This window comes from Myiozetetes cayanensis, unplaced genomic scaffold (genome assembly GCF_022539395.1).
Source record: "Myiozetetes cayanensis isolate MyiCay16 unplaced genomic scaffold, myiCay2020 scf13, whole genome shotgun sequence".
Lineage (NCBI taxonomy): Eukaryota > Metazoa > Chordata > Aves > Passeriformes > Tyrannidae > Myiozetetes > Myiozetetes cayanensis.
In genome coordinates, this window is record NW_026086937.1 from 14,509,563 (window position 1) to 14,524,277 (window position 14,715).

Consider the following 14,715-nt stretch of genomic DNA (forward strand, 5'->3'; position numbering starts at 1 on the left):
TTCTTCAGATCCCATGTTTGCTGTTGCTTGTGCTGCAATCACTATGTGGTGTGGCTTATCTCTCTGGCCCTTGCTTTATTCTGCAGCGCATACACAGTTCCCTCTTCTCTCTCTGCCACTGAATATTTGAGTTCATGATGATTTTTGTAAGTACATAAACTATATTTTTTACATGTTGAAACTCAACTGTCTTCAAATCTCCATAAATCTGTTCTTATGTGACACTGAGGTTTGTTGTTACTTTCAATTTAATTTGGCTGCAAACATTAATGTAGTAATGATAAATATAATGGAGATATTGAAGATAAAAAAGAAGTGGGCAGATAACATTTATGGCACAAGGATTTTATGGGGAGGGATTTCCTTGTCTTGGGTTACCCCTGTTCCCAGTTCAAGGCAGCCCTGAGAGCATGGAGTTGGATGTAGATCTCATATCTGATGACAAATGGCTCCTTAACAATGTGTTAAAGGAAGTGTGTGTAGCCCTAATTCAATTAGCATATTATCTCCTTTTTTACCATGAAATTTTGTTCTAGTACTAAAGAAAATCAGATTTCCTGTTCACAATGCTTTTTTCCTCACCTGAAGACATTTGGTAAATGAATAAATTAAGCTTAAAAAAATTCCAGAGGCAAACCTTTTAATCAGAGACAAATGAATAACATGAATGCATTTTGGCTCATACTCCAGGATTACAATTGCTTAGATGAGCATCATCTCCCCAGTTAAGTCTCAGCAGGCACTTGGTCAGGGCACTGTCTGAAAGAAGAGCAAATTGTTCAAATAGAAAATGTAAGATTATGACAATAAATGTTCACGATGAAGATAAATATGAAGCTATTTTAATTCTGAGTTTTAAAAAACTTCCACACAGCCATGGTGTGTCAGGTGAAAGTTTAGATGATCTCTTGTTCCATTTCTGACAGCACGTGTGTTAGAAAAGTTTGTGAGAGCAGGACAAACCAGAAACACTGTACTGGTATCAAACAAACCTAAAGTAATTTTCCTGCTGAAAATCTATCCAACTGCTGAACAGAAATAAATAAATACATAACATCCCATTATGAGGCACAGCTTACCAACAAGGCACGTGCAGTGCAACCCCCTCTGGCTCTTCTGACCCATCTCCATTTTGGTTGATTTCGATACATGCCAACCCTTCCACTGCAGAGACAGCAAACATTTCCTGTTGTCTCACCTCCTGCTTGTCCAAGACTTTCTAGACTTCCTTAAAAGTACAGAAATAGTTTCCCCAAATGTGTATGTTGGTGCAGCAGATAATATTATTTTTTCCCAAATCTAATCCCATAAATGTCAGATTCCCCTACTGTGTGCTGTAGATTCACTGGGTCCTACCCTGAAGCATCAACAGGGATGGTTTAGCCTGCGTCTTGGGCACAAACCAGTTTCCCAAACAACTTGTTTGAACAGAAGAGAAAAAAATCGACTCTTGCTTTTAGTCTTTGGATGGATGCAAAATCTACAAACTTTTACACAAGGCCCTCTTTGTCTCCAGTATCTGCTTTTTCCTTTTGCCAGGGTAAATAGCTTCCCTAGAGTTTGGCACATAGCCTGCTTATGGTTGTGGCACTAATATTGCTACCCAGTAGAGCTCCACCATGAAACAGAAAGAAAGACACAAGAAAAAAATTAGCAGAGGATCCTGTTGTCAGACAACTCGCTGGTATTTTCCTTAACTGTAATTTAGCAGAGCTGAGTATAATGTTAGGCAGCTCTCTCCTATCCATCAACATTGAATATTTTAGGTTTTGTGGGTTGACACACTCCTGCTATCCTGCAAATACGAAACAAAGCAACATTTCTGCAGATCTGTGACATGAACTGACTTTTCCCCAGAGGAATCACAGTGCTTTAAAAAGTAATACACTCATTTGCACATCTTTCTCTGGAATAGACTCGTGCAACCCAATTTCAAAACCTTCCAAGCGGTATTATTAAGGATGACAGTTCTACCTCAACTCAGAGATCTGAGGCTGTGGCTGACACTGGTTATAAAATAAAAAAAAGATGGGGTGGGAGAGTTAATCTCTGTAATTAAAAGAAGTGTTACACCACTGCAGCCATCAGCAGCAGGGCGTACACCTTTCAGCCTGGCAGCCCTTCGATGGCGTAAGGCAGACACGTACCATGGGCCTGTAACAGTGGGTAGCCAAGTGATGACAGATGATGGACAGGAGGGAAAGCAGTACTTGGAGGGGCCAGAAAGGAATGGGAAGGGCTGTGGACAGAGAATTAGGGAAGTCAGTTGAGAAAACTGACCATCTGGGCCAACCCGAAGTAACTGCTGTCATCAAACCAGTGCCCTGGGATCACTTCAGCTCTTTCCCTATAACTTGCAAATTTCTCCACTGCCAGAGGTTAGTCAGTCCAGGAGCTGGAGGTCTGCAACCCTGGACAGTTACTGAGAGAAGGATCTTTAGGAGGAGAAACAGTATGGTTTTCCATATCAGAAGCACTCCCAAGCTTCCCAAAGGAGGAAGATCACGTTTCCTGAGTTTGTTTGCCTTCCTCCATCATGTCTCTTCAAATCTTTACAGGAATACATGAGTATAAGTAGATGCTGTAGGTCACTAGCCCAGAAAACTCTCTCACTGCTTGTCCCATGTGGACTAATCCATGTAGGAGGTTACACACACCACACTGGCTCCACTGCTCAGGAATAGCTAAACTACTGTGTCAGACAGTCTGGAAACTAAGTCAGCCAAAGGTAAAGCAGGGGGTCTCCTGCTCTTCAGCCAGATTTTCTAATAGATTCTTCAAAAGCAAATATGCTTCTTTTTACTGCCTGGTAGGAGGCTGGTGGACAGGGTCCTGGAGTGGCTGAAATGGGCAGTACATTCCCAGTTCTTCCACCTTGTGCCACTCCTGAGCCCTGCCTAGTTATGGGGAAGCCGTTTATCAACAGGACTGAGCACAATCTCAGTGGATTTACTGTTTCAGCCCTTGAGCACAACCAGTTTCACACACATCTTATGATTAAGCTTCTTCAGTGAGTGGCAAGATGACAAGTGGAGCAGGCCAAGGCAGTGAGAGGCACCACCTCTAGCAGGGTTAGTGGAGAGGAGCAGGTGTGGGAGGGCAGGGTGGAGGATAAGTGCAGACAAAGGTGGAAAGGAGGCTGAGCAGAAGTGTGTAGGCCCTGGAACACTATTTGATACGCTATGTGGAGTAACAGGCTGGATTATTTATTACAGCTATTGCTTTTGTGAAACCTATTGCTGCCCTAATTTCCCTTCCAGCCCAGCAAGCCTGCCAAAACTGGATTGTGCCAGAGCTACAAGGCACACCACGATCTGGTCAGGCTCAGCCTGATTTTCAGTAGTTCTCACTTTTTTGTAGTAGCATTCTCCTCCATTATTAAATTCAGGGAGCTCAGATGTACCACAGTGATTTAATTACAAATAGTTTCTATTCCAACATAAAAGCACTTTTGGTCCTCAGTACAAATTCAATGCTAAGTTTACAGCAGTGTCTACAGGCAGCTCTACTCAACTCCAATATTTGAATCCTTTCCAAAAGTGATTTTTATTCGAGAATTCTGCAGAACTTTGCCTTAACAAAGCTACAGTTGAACTTGACTGTCACCTCCAGCTGTATGCTCAAACTGTCTTGGTCTTGAGTTGAATCAGTGCCAATGAACAGCTACTTGAAGTAATAGATATTTTAGAATTCCTGTATCACATCATCATTTATGCCTTTTCTTACACTAGGTCACTTATAGTGTGCCCTCCATAGTTACTGTGCTCTTCTTTCCATGATCTGGAGCCATAAGGAAAAAATACATCAGATTTTCCAAAATCCCTCCTGAAAACACACTGGTGATTGTTTTCAGTTCATCGTGGATTCCTTGACTAATACTTGTGCAGAAAAAAGGAGACAGAAGCTTGATGTCATCACATCAAGGTGAATCCTGAAATAGAGTTTATAAGGATAAAGGGTAGGTGGGAGCAGGAACTGAAACTGGGGAAGGAGGATTAGAAAGAAATTGAATGGAGAGCAGGAAATGTGGTGTGGGTTGTAATGAAAGAAGAAAAGGGTCCAGAGAAAATGAGGAGTATCAGGTGTTTAAATATCCCCTAGAGGCTGCCTTCCAAAGTCTCTATGTTCCTCTGCTGTGGAGTTACCAGTGAAGCCCACTGCAAAAATGACTCTCTCATCTCACATTTATACCTCTTCTGATAAGGATTGAGAACGAGTGTGTTTCTACATCCTTAAAATTAAAACAAGCAAACAAACAACTAACAAATAATTTGGCAATATGTTATAACCATGATCAGGCTGTGAAGTCACACATTCACACTACTAGTTAACACCAAATTTAAGTTTTTTTCTTCAACTTTAAGATGACTCTTTTTACCTTGTACGTGGAAGATACTTAACATCAAATTCAGACACAAATTACCCACATTCTAATGTGTTTCCTGGAATTTAGGTGTTGGTTTGTGGTTTTGTTTGGTTTTTGTTTGTTTGTTGGTTTTGGTTTTTTATTTGCAACATGTCAACAAATTAAAGTGTCTAAGTTCAGGACACTAAAACCAAAACAGGGCTTTAAAAGGGTGTTTTTCAGAGTCAAATTACATGAGGTTATCAGACCACTCACAGGAATGGCACCTACTCAGCTCTTGCTGAAATCCTCTGTTGAATTTTACTGAGGTTTGCTCAGGACTGAGCATAAGGATTTTGCTTGGCCAGGACAAGGGGACACAGCATGTTGGCTTCAGCTGGGAACCATAGCATCTGGCATCACTTGCTCTCCGAGAGGAGAAATTGGTTAAGATCCTTGCGAGGATATCTTTGACTTTCACAAAGACCAAACCAAAAGTACTGACAGTCTGGATCTTGGCTTGCGTCCACTTTCTGAGTAGCTCTGGGATAGACTAATATCAATATCCTGGCTAGTAGAAGGAGGTTTATACATTGAGAGGAAATTCACAGAGGTAAAGGTGGCTGTCTCGTGCTGGTCTGTGACTGCTGCAGCCTAGCGTGGAATGGCACAAACCCTGTATGGGTGGGGCTGCAGGGTACCCCCCAAAATGGGCTCTGTGTTGATCTCTGTCACTCCCTCGGGGAGCTGGAAGGTGAAAGCCCTCAGCAGGTTGGCAAAGAAAATAAAGAGCTCGGTCCTCGCTAGGTGCTCCCCCAAACACACACGGTGCCCTGCAGAGGGAAGAGGGAAGGACAGTGAGTATCTAGGAATTTTTCAGCTTCACAGTCACTTAGTTCATTCTTGTTGCAAGCAGAGGGTGTTTTTTTTTGTTGTTGTCAAAGGACAGGATCATGAAAGCCACAGAATTAAAACTATGTGAATTCCTTCTCAAAAAGATCCGATCCAATGTCACAGTTTAGGAGACACCAAATGAAAATTTCAATGAAAATCCCTAATGTACAAACATAATTTCTTTCTAGACCTGATAGAAAACTATTTTCCTTTTTCAGGAGATGTTGAGCTGCAGGATCATACACAAAGAATCTGCCAGCTGCTTGCACATCCTTTCTTAGTGAGTTAACATCAGTGGATCAGAATTACTTAGTAATGGCATTTGCAGTTGAACAGAGGCTTGGTCACCTCATAGGCAAAGCATGAGGCCTACTGTTCATTTCCCAGGGTTCTCCATTGGCACCAATGATGTGAGCAGAACAGGTGAATAATACATTCACATCTCCAGACTAACAGAAAATAAAAGAAAAAGCCATTTTCATTAAGAAACCACTGAATGGACATATAGGTGACTGGTCTGTTATATCAACAGAGAAACTAAAACAAAACCATCAGTAGGAACTTTACTGCTATGTGTGATTGCTAACTGTGCGTACATTGCTATCTTATTTCCTTCTTTTGCAACTGGATTTCCGGTTCTGTAAGCAAGAACCTAATCTTTTGTTTATCAGGATGCATTCTGCTTTTCTTTCATCTTGATCCTTTAAAAGGGATTGCAAGTAACTCCAGTACAAAGAAGACACACTGCTTCTCAGGAACGTAAGTATGTATAAAGAATACTACAGACAAAACCTGTGTATGACTGCAGCCTGCAACCAGCCCAGTTTGAGTGGGATTACCACCACAGAGTACTAAGGACAATTTGGGATATGATGGCACAGAAGCCTCTGCCTTGACAGAAACAAGCCAGTACTGTTCTTTAAAAGCAGCAAACAGCAGAGATAGAAGATGTTATCTGAAGAAATGCCATAATCTCACACTTCTATATTCTTCATTTTATCTATTGGGTCAGTTCAAACTACCAGTGCATTTACCTGCTGAGAATGGTAAGAAAGCTTCTCGAGGGATGAAGTTTCCTTCTTTATCCAGAAAATGGCCCGGGTTGAACTGTCGAGGTGTCTCCCATTCCTCAGGGTCATACAGAACAGATCCTATATTTGGTATAACGATGGTGCCCTGCAAAGAAGAAACTGTTGATTCCCTTCCAGATACTGGTCTGTCACCCATCAGTTTCTGCCTGACAGAAATAACTGCTGCTTGTTGCCATTTGCACAAGTGCCAAGTTGAACAGAGGAGTCTTAACCAGTGCTTTGGCAAACCAGTTTATCCTCCCAGTCCATCCCCAGCCAAGCAGAGCTGGTCTCTGCAGTTGTGATGATGGGCAGGAGCTCAAGGCTTCCCTGATAGGGGCCTTATCAGCTGTCTGAGCACCTACACATTAAGCAAAGGACTAATTTGTTTGGCCACAAATAGTAACCCTTCCCCAGGCACCACATTCCTGAGTTAAATGGCAAATGGCTCATAGATTGAAAATGGGTTACAAAACTGAAAGGAGAGCTAAATAAGTGTCTCTTTACTGAAGAAAGAACAGAAGCTGAAAATGTGTCTGTACCCTTTTGACAGGGAATCCTAGCAGTGTTGTGTTCCTCACACACACCCTGGGCATGCCCACAACGACAATGTTGCTGAAGCGCTGAATCTCATGGACCACAGCATTTGTGTAGGGCAGTTTTCTCCGGTCCTCATAGCAAATTAACTGGGAAGGACCCAGAACAGCATCCAGCTCCTTCTGCACTTTCTCTGTGGAGAAATATTCACCACTTCAGATGAGGAAATGTATAAAATATTTTAACTGGTCTCTTTTCTTAGAGCAACAGGAAAATTTATTATTTCAGCATAGTACATCAGGTCTATAAACTGCAATTTAATATTATTTAATACTAGAGTTTAATGTAGGACAATTAAAATATACAGGAAAAAACCACCAGTAGTGTGGTCCAGGAACACACTGGAGCGGTGCAAGGGGTCCAGTGGTTTGTGAAGAGCACTGGTGTGCTCAGCAAGGAGAGTTGGGCTCACTGCCTCACAGGAGGGCAGTGAACATAGGCTGCTATAAATGTGAGATGAGACTGTATGGCAAACACCACAAAGTTATGTCAACATTCCTCATACCCCAATGGTGTCAGGTGCAGATGGAACTCAGAGCTTTGATCTCTGTTCCTGCTGCCATCAGTCACCTGCAAACTCTCCACACAGAGAATCTCACTGACTTGTCACTGCCAAGAACTAACTTTGATCTCACTGCAAGTGCCTTCAGCCACTTGGCTTGGTCAGGTCACAGAATGGGTCTGTTTTTTTTCTCTGCTGCCATTCTTTGTATTTTCAGAGAGTGAGAGGCAGGCTGCAACTCTTTCTATTCAGCCATCATTAACATTTGTAGTACCCACAGCATTTCACAAGAATCCCTCTCACCTTGAATATCTGGATTCACGACCATATAGAGCAGTCCCCAGTACAATGTTGTGCTTGAGGTCTCCGATCCACCGAGGAAAAGATCATTTATGACATAGACCAAATTGTCTTCATCATACTTGGGCTTGACCCCCTCTTTAGACTGCAGATGATGATAAAAAGTTGAAGTTAAGGCATAAAAGTTAGGTTATCTTATATGGCCTCTGTGTGAGAATCCTTATTTCCACAGCTGGCATGTGCACAAAGAATAGCCAAAATTACAGTTTTGATTAATTCTGAGAGTTTAGTAGTTTCCCAAATAGACATGGTAAGTCTGCCTTGCTGTCTTTCATGAGGTGGAATATTCTTTCATTTAAAAAAGGCAATTCTGCGTCTGATGACCTAATCATGAAAACTTTAAAGCACACTACAAGTTTTGCAGTTAGATTAGAGTGTGCTTCTATACAAGTGCCCTACAGTGTGCCACTCTTCAGGCCTTGGTCTGCAAATGGTGCTAGAAAATACCAAAGGAAATCCCATCTGAATAAAAGAATCTCCAGAGAACACCTTGAAAGTAATTTCTTTTCTCAGTTCAGGATAAATGTGAACTGGGGGAGGAGAGGTATTTTCTTCTGAATAATAAGGGAGTAAAGTAAAAATATATTTGAGGAAAAGGCAAAACATTTTAAAATAATGCAATAAATACTGCAATAAATCACACCCCTGACACCAGAAATCTTTGCCTCTAAAATGCTTATTTTGACAAATCTTGTCATACTCAATTCAGATATAAAATGCAAGGTGACGTATCAGCTCCTTTCAGAGCCCCTGAGCCAACACTGTGAGGAGGCGGCAGCCTGATTAGCTATAAACTTATGATCAGATGTGGAAGCTACATAAACTTCATCTACCCCAGGAAAGAGATGCTTCTTTTACTTCCCAAAAGTACCCCAAAAAGATAAAGTTTGAAGCAGAAACTCTGGTGCTCTTAGACAGCCTCTCTGGCTCATGAGCTACTTCCTACTATGGAAAATAATAGCTTGGGTAGGGAAGAAGATTAATGCTTATTATAGCCCTGTCCTAGGCCATTCAATTAGAATATAGGTGCCAAGCCAACTAGGTCTCAAGGTGTGGGGAAATTAGAGGTAAAGCAGGGATAATGATTCCCTGCCAAGGGAGGAACCATACAGTTATGTGGCACAAGGACAGTCAGTGTTAGAGCACACACCGAATCCCAAAGAAGCACTGTCCTGTTTCAGGGAAATGATCTGTTTATGCATATTTAAACCCATTGTACACATGAGGTGCCTTGTTTTGGAAGATGAGGTGGTTTCTACCAAAGTTATGTAACCTACAGGAATAAACTGTCTCATATTTACTACAGGATTGAAGTATGCACATGAATATTTGTGGAAAGCAGATGATAGCTCATGAGTTCACCCCCTGACATACTGGGCCTTATACTCCATAAAGGTGCGATCACACAGAACAAACACTTACTTTCTCCATCTCAGCCAGGTAAAAGTCAATGAAATCCTGTGGCTCAGCTGGTATCCCTCTCTCCATGTGTCTTCTGACCTCCTTTCTTGCAAAAGAACTCAGGACATCATAGCAAGCCAATGCCTTCTTATGAGGCCCAGGGAGACGGCACATCAGCCAAGGGAGGATTTCATACATCTGCAGGAGTGACACACAAGAGGTAGTGTGAATTCTCTGTCACTAACAAAGCTGCTTTTAGAGACACCAAAAGGCTGAATTGTCCTATCTGGAAATGTTGATAGCGGAATAAACAATTTAGTATTGCTTTGAGCAGGTTTTTGCCATCATGTGGTAAAACTTTACTAGTAATTTGACACAATTCCAGGGGTCAAGGCAGTTCTGACAACACTCTGCTCATGCCCCTAAGATTTGCTGAATAGCTTTACTACCACAACAGCATTTTAGTTTGCCTTTTCCTGTAAAATTCAACTGTCAATGGAATTTGCCTGGCCATCCATATTCTCCATTACACACAGCTTGATGCTCTTTAAGGGTCTAAACTACAAAGTCTAATTCATGGGAAAAACTTCAAGTGCTCTTCAAGACCCTTCAAGTGCAAAGTTGTCCTTTATGGTATGTTGTGGGAAGTACCTACCAAAAACTCTCTGACAGAACTAGAATCGCGAGACTGTCAGAGAATGTTTGTATTGATTTTGCAATGTGTGAATTGGGAGCTATTATGAAGTAAGGAAAAAATTCATAATTAATATTTTGTTATTTGTGAGGGAGGAAAAAGCAAAGAAAATGTTCAGCATACAATTTGCAGAGTAGTAAAAAGCAGAACAGTGAATTCAATGATACCAATTTTTGGAGAGAGAAGTAAATAGAGGTGGGAGAAGCAGCACTTCAGAGTTCAGGTTTATTACAAACTCCAGTCTCAAATTAAATTTAAAGGTTTCTGTTAATAGTCTTAGAAATGTGGAAGCCTCTGTTGACTCCTTAGAAATGCAGGAGTCAACAGAGAGAGGTACCCCCTAAACTTGCAAAGAAACAAGACAGTTTTTAAAAATGTCCTCATAGCCAAAGAGGCAGTAATAAGGTTCCCAGGACACTTCTTCTCTCCCAACTTGCATTTGCCTCTTGTCTGTATTTAGTAAAGACACATTTTTGTATTTGCTCTTTCATTTTCTACATATTTCAGAAAAAAACCAGCATATGATTTACTCACCTGATGAAAAAAACTGCCTGCAAATCTGAATAAATTCTCTGTGGCATGGATCATTTCATGGAAGGTTTTGTCTTCATCAGAGAAGTGATATCCAAAAACTACAGCACAAATCACATTTGAAATAGAATGGAAAAGAGGGAAAGAAGGATCCACAGGTCTTCCTGCAAACACAGTAACAGATACTCACTCTCAGTGTTTTCTTAAAGTGTTGCTTATACAGATAGGACAAAGTGTTATTAGAGACTGCATAAAATGTTCCTTTTATCCAGCTGGGGCATGAATGGGGACAGAAATGTGGCACGAATATGAATTAATGAAAATAAGACATAGCCTTAGAGCAAAGGACACTGTTAAACTATTTCCTCATAGCTCTGAAACAATCTAAAACCCCTTTCTGTGAAATAATGTTGTCCAGCTAAGATCTGTTGCAGGATATCATATAAAATCTGCTGTCCTCAGTTGTCTGGAGGAAGACAAATCACAATATAAGAAGGAAAAAATGTCACTAGAGATGAACTAAGGGAATTCAGGCATTCAAAAACGTAAAGACTGGATGAACTTGGGAAGGTTTAAGAAGAAGAATAGATGGACAGGAACTGCAAAATATAAATAATAAAACTATTACAGCCTCAGCTGTGAGCAGTAGATCATCATATCTCTGCCTGATTTTTTTTTTTTAATTATGAGACAGACATCCATAAAATATGATTTGGGTAGAAATGATCCTGGCTTGGACTCTAGGATTAACCTGATAATTCACTGAAGTTCCCTCCCACCTCCTACTTTCTTTGATTCTCTTGCCAGTAGTTACTAAGCCAGACAGATTTTAAAATATCAGTGGCACCCAATGTCATTGAAATTACCAAACTCTGCAATACTCTTCAGTTCCCTGTTGCAGGCAGCCTGAGAACTGCTTGGCTGCGCAATTCAGCGGCATCACATCATTGTACAATCATGTTACAGACAAACAATCAGCCCATGGAGGTAGGATCTCAGAAGTTCACAACTTCATTAGGTTTATGAACAGCTATTTTAGAAAGAAGTTCCCACTTGTGATTCTGTGCTCTATCTGCTCTTAGGCTTTAGTAAGTTTGGATACACCGCTGTGGATCTAACCCTGACCCTAGAAAGGGTAAGTAAGTTTGCATACTGAAGATATGGATCCAGACTGAAAAGTGCTTGGTTTCTTAGCAGGCAGTTACCTTTTAGGTTCACAAAAAACTCCACCAGGTGAGAGGCCTCCTCTTGCACTCGATGCTCCAGGCCCTTTTTTCCCATTCCCAAATTGCGTAGAGTCATTATTCCAAAGCGTCTCTGCTGCTTCCAGGAGCGACCAGTTGCCAATATAATACCTGAGGGTATTCCCTGGCATATCAATATTTGCCACAGACATGAATGATTCATTTGAATATGTATTATAAAATAAATGGAATAAATCTGGGAATATACTGTGATACAAATATCTTTAGGTGAAATTATCGATAATCAGAAATCATAGCCGAACATACCCAAACTATAACTAGGCCACATCGTCTTAATATTGATTGTAGTTCACAATTGAAAAGAGCAGTCTAAGGATTTTCTGACTGCTCCATTTCTTGATGTCTTGAAAAAAAAACAAACAATACCTTAAGGTGCCTTTTTAGGAAATCTGCTTTAGCCATAGTCAAGTGATCATGCTCAGGACAGGAGTAACTGGATGAATTTCCACAGGGTGGAGTACAGGGCAGGGTATGTTTATGAAGGTATAGATCAATTGATGTGATGGTTGTAGGCTGAGGTAAGGAAGGTGAAGGATAAGTGACATTTGGTCTCTGTTTCTCCTGTGGAAGAGAGAACACTCCACTGATTGTTAAATTGAACCTGTGGTCACCTGAAGAGCTGCGATGGTGACGCTTTACCTACCTTTAAACAACCTGTGTCTGCTTTGGTATAGCAAATGCAGGGAAGGGAAAAGAAAAGACTGCAAACTGTCGGAATACACTAAGAAGAAGTGAGTTTTCCTGTGTCAGAGGCACTCTCACAGTCAGAGGATATTCAAAAAATGTTTAGGAGTGTCTGCAAATACAGCAATGCGAATTCTGAATGAGGTTTTCATAGGTCTCTTGCTCATGATGGAAAGTATTTGGCAACTATTACGTATAGTTACCAAACAAGCTTTGCATTCACATGATGTACAGCAAAATCATGTGCAGCACAATGGATTAGTCTGTGATGAGAGCAAGATCACTGAGTTCTGAGTTGGATCACATACATATATCTTGAAAGCAGCAAAAAGATCACCTAGAAACAACCTGGAGTGTTTCCCAGCCTTGGGTAAACTCAGTACGAAAAGCACCATAACAAATTGTAAGTTATTCTCAAGAGGTAATTGAGGACTTGGAGTGTATCTGATGGAAGATCAGGAGGGCAGAATAGTTTGCCAAGTCACCATTCCTGTGCTATATTTGTGGCAGGAAAATCTCACCTTTTCCTTTGGCCATTGCCCTGAAGAAAGGTGACACCAACCGTCCAGAAACATCGTCAGGGTGTGTGGTCATGCCATCCTTCACTGCTTGAAATCCATTCAGTATGATCACTGGGGTCCACCCGAACCACAAAGTATATATGTTACCATGAGTTTTTGCCAGCTGTAAGTGGAAAAGGTGCCAGGAAAGAACAGATTAAGTCCCATGTATACATCTTGAACAGACACTGCACCTGCTATTCACCAATGGATAGTTTTGTGCTGAAAACATCATCCCCGGGCATATAATTGTAGATAGAAGCAGAGAGAGACTGTTGTTTTGCTGAGAACAATGCTTTCAGCAGCCAATTTTATTTACCCTGGGGAAACTGATTTTCTTTTCAAAGCACAGCCTGCAGCAACACCGCAGCAAAAGAAAGAAAACTTTGTGCTTTATGTGACATCACATCCAACCCCAACATTTGTACCTTGTTGATCTGAACAGACACACTCTGCACGGCTCTGGGGTTCTGCGCCTCAAGTGAGCCTGTTCTTAGCAAAAGGAAACCAGCTGACTAAACCTGCACCATCTGTGCTCCAGGAGAGGATGTGGAGCCAGAAATTAGTCAACAGCTATGAAATGCCAGTAGGCTGCAGCCAAGTCCAGGGTTTCCTCAGAGCACTGAGGAGAGCATTCACCATTGGACACGGCAGAACTATTCAAGCAGAGATGGGTGTATGACAGAGGAAATCCAATCATTCATGGGAAAACCTTTGTACAAGTATGGGATTCTGCTCCAGCACACCCATAATGATACAAAAGAGATGGTACACAGTGTCTAAGGTGCCACTAGAATTACATCCAACTGCTCACACCAGTCACTTGCTTCTCCTAATAATTCTTCAGATTCCAGTTTTCCTCTCCCTGTTGGAGCATCACTGCCTAAGTCTGCTCTGCACTCAGTGATTCATGTGTGCTGTCCTAGCCATATTCACCTGAATTAGAGGTCATCTGTAAACCATTAGAAGACTTATTGCAGCTATCATTAAAAACAAGTGGCAAACAGATAGCCATCAGGAGGTGTAGGACGATGGGGAATGAATGCCCTTCCTGTGCTATAAGCATACATACACATTCAACATATTGTCCCTTAGTGATTAAATTAGGTAATGCCAGTCAGCATTTTCAAAACTATCACATAGGGACTTATCAGCAGTACAGAAACATATTTTATATTATTAGTGTTTTCCAACTTTAATAACAAGTCAGAAACCCTGTCCCCAAGTTTACTTGATTCTTAAGGACATTAGGATTCTCATGAAGATGACATATTCTACATAAGAAGGTGACCTGAATATAGGAACCAAGTTGATCTTTGTATATCCATACCTTGTCTGTAACTTTCTAAAACTTAAAAGCTTCAGTTTGGTTAATAACATACCAGGCTTTTTTAATCTGTGACTAAAAATGACTGATTAAGAACATCTTAAAAGAAATACCTCCATCAGAAGATCCCGGTGAAATTGAAAGTTCAGGTGCACCAAGTTTCCAAGCAATGGGAGAGGAGTTGGTCCAGGAGGGAATTGCTTGCAAGCTTTTCGCAGTTTGAAAAACTGAACAATTAACAAAAAAAATATCAGGACTACAAAAGCTTGAGTTACTGTCAGCATTTCTGAGCTGTTTTATTGGCTTGTCTATCAAAAAGGAGGTGTTGGAGCTTGGAAAAGGTGCTCTTCTTTGTTGTTCCACCAGTTCTGTGTGCAGACTGAGCTGTATGAAGTCTCAATTTCTTTCCCTCCCTCTGTCCCTCCCTCTTCATCACTGCCTGCCCTTTTGCTGCACCCCATATATTTGCCATACTGAGATACATC

General features: G+C 41.2%; 1 protein-coding gene across 1 annotated transcript; it reads right to left on the minus strand.

Annotated features, from left to right (window-relative positions):
- Positions 1-1,256: 1,256 nt before the first annotated feature.
- Positions 1,257-14,514, minus strand: LOC126636156 (cytochrome P450 2J6-like). The gene is made up of 9 exons (XM_050308055.1): positions 14,344-14,514; positions 12,865-13,027; positions 11,600-11,749; positions 10,398-10,558; positions 9,191-9,367; positions 7,712-7,853; positions 6,852-7,039; positions 6,274-6,415; positions 1,257-5,178 (listed from the first exon to the last, which is right to left on the minus strand). The coding sequence occupies exons 1-9, from the start codon at positions 14,512-14,514 to the stop codon at positions 5,000-5,002; spliced, it is 1,473 nt and encodes a 490-aa protein (XP_050164012.1). The 3' UTR covers positions 1,257-4,999.
- Between the last annotated feature and the right edge of the window lie 201 nt (positions 14,515-14,715).

Bases quoted from the DNA above. Each gene is read 5' to 3' on its own strand.
- LOC126636156 (XM_050308055.1), bottom strand. From the start codon at position 14,514: ATGCTGACAGTAACTCAAGCTTTTGTAGTCCTGATATTTTTTTTGTTA. The intron at 11,750-12,864 runs GTGAGATTTTCC...GAATACCCTCAG, and splicing joins GGCAATGGCCAAAGGAAAAG to GTATTATATTGGCAACTGGT. The intron at 5,179-6,273 runs GTAAATGCACTG...TTCCCTCTGCAG, and splicing joins TTTCTTACCATTCTCAGCAG to GGCACCGTGTGTGTTTGGGG.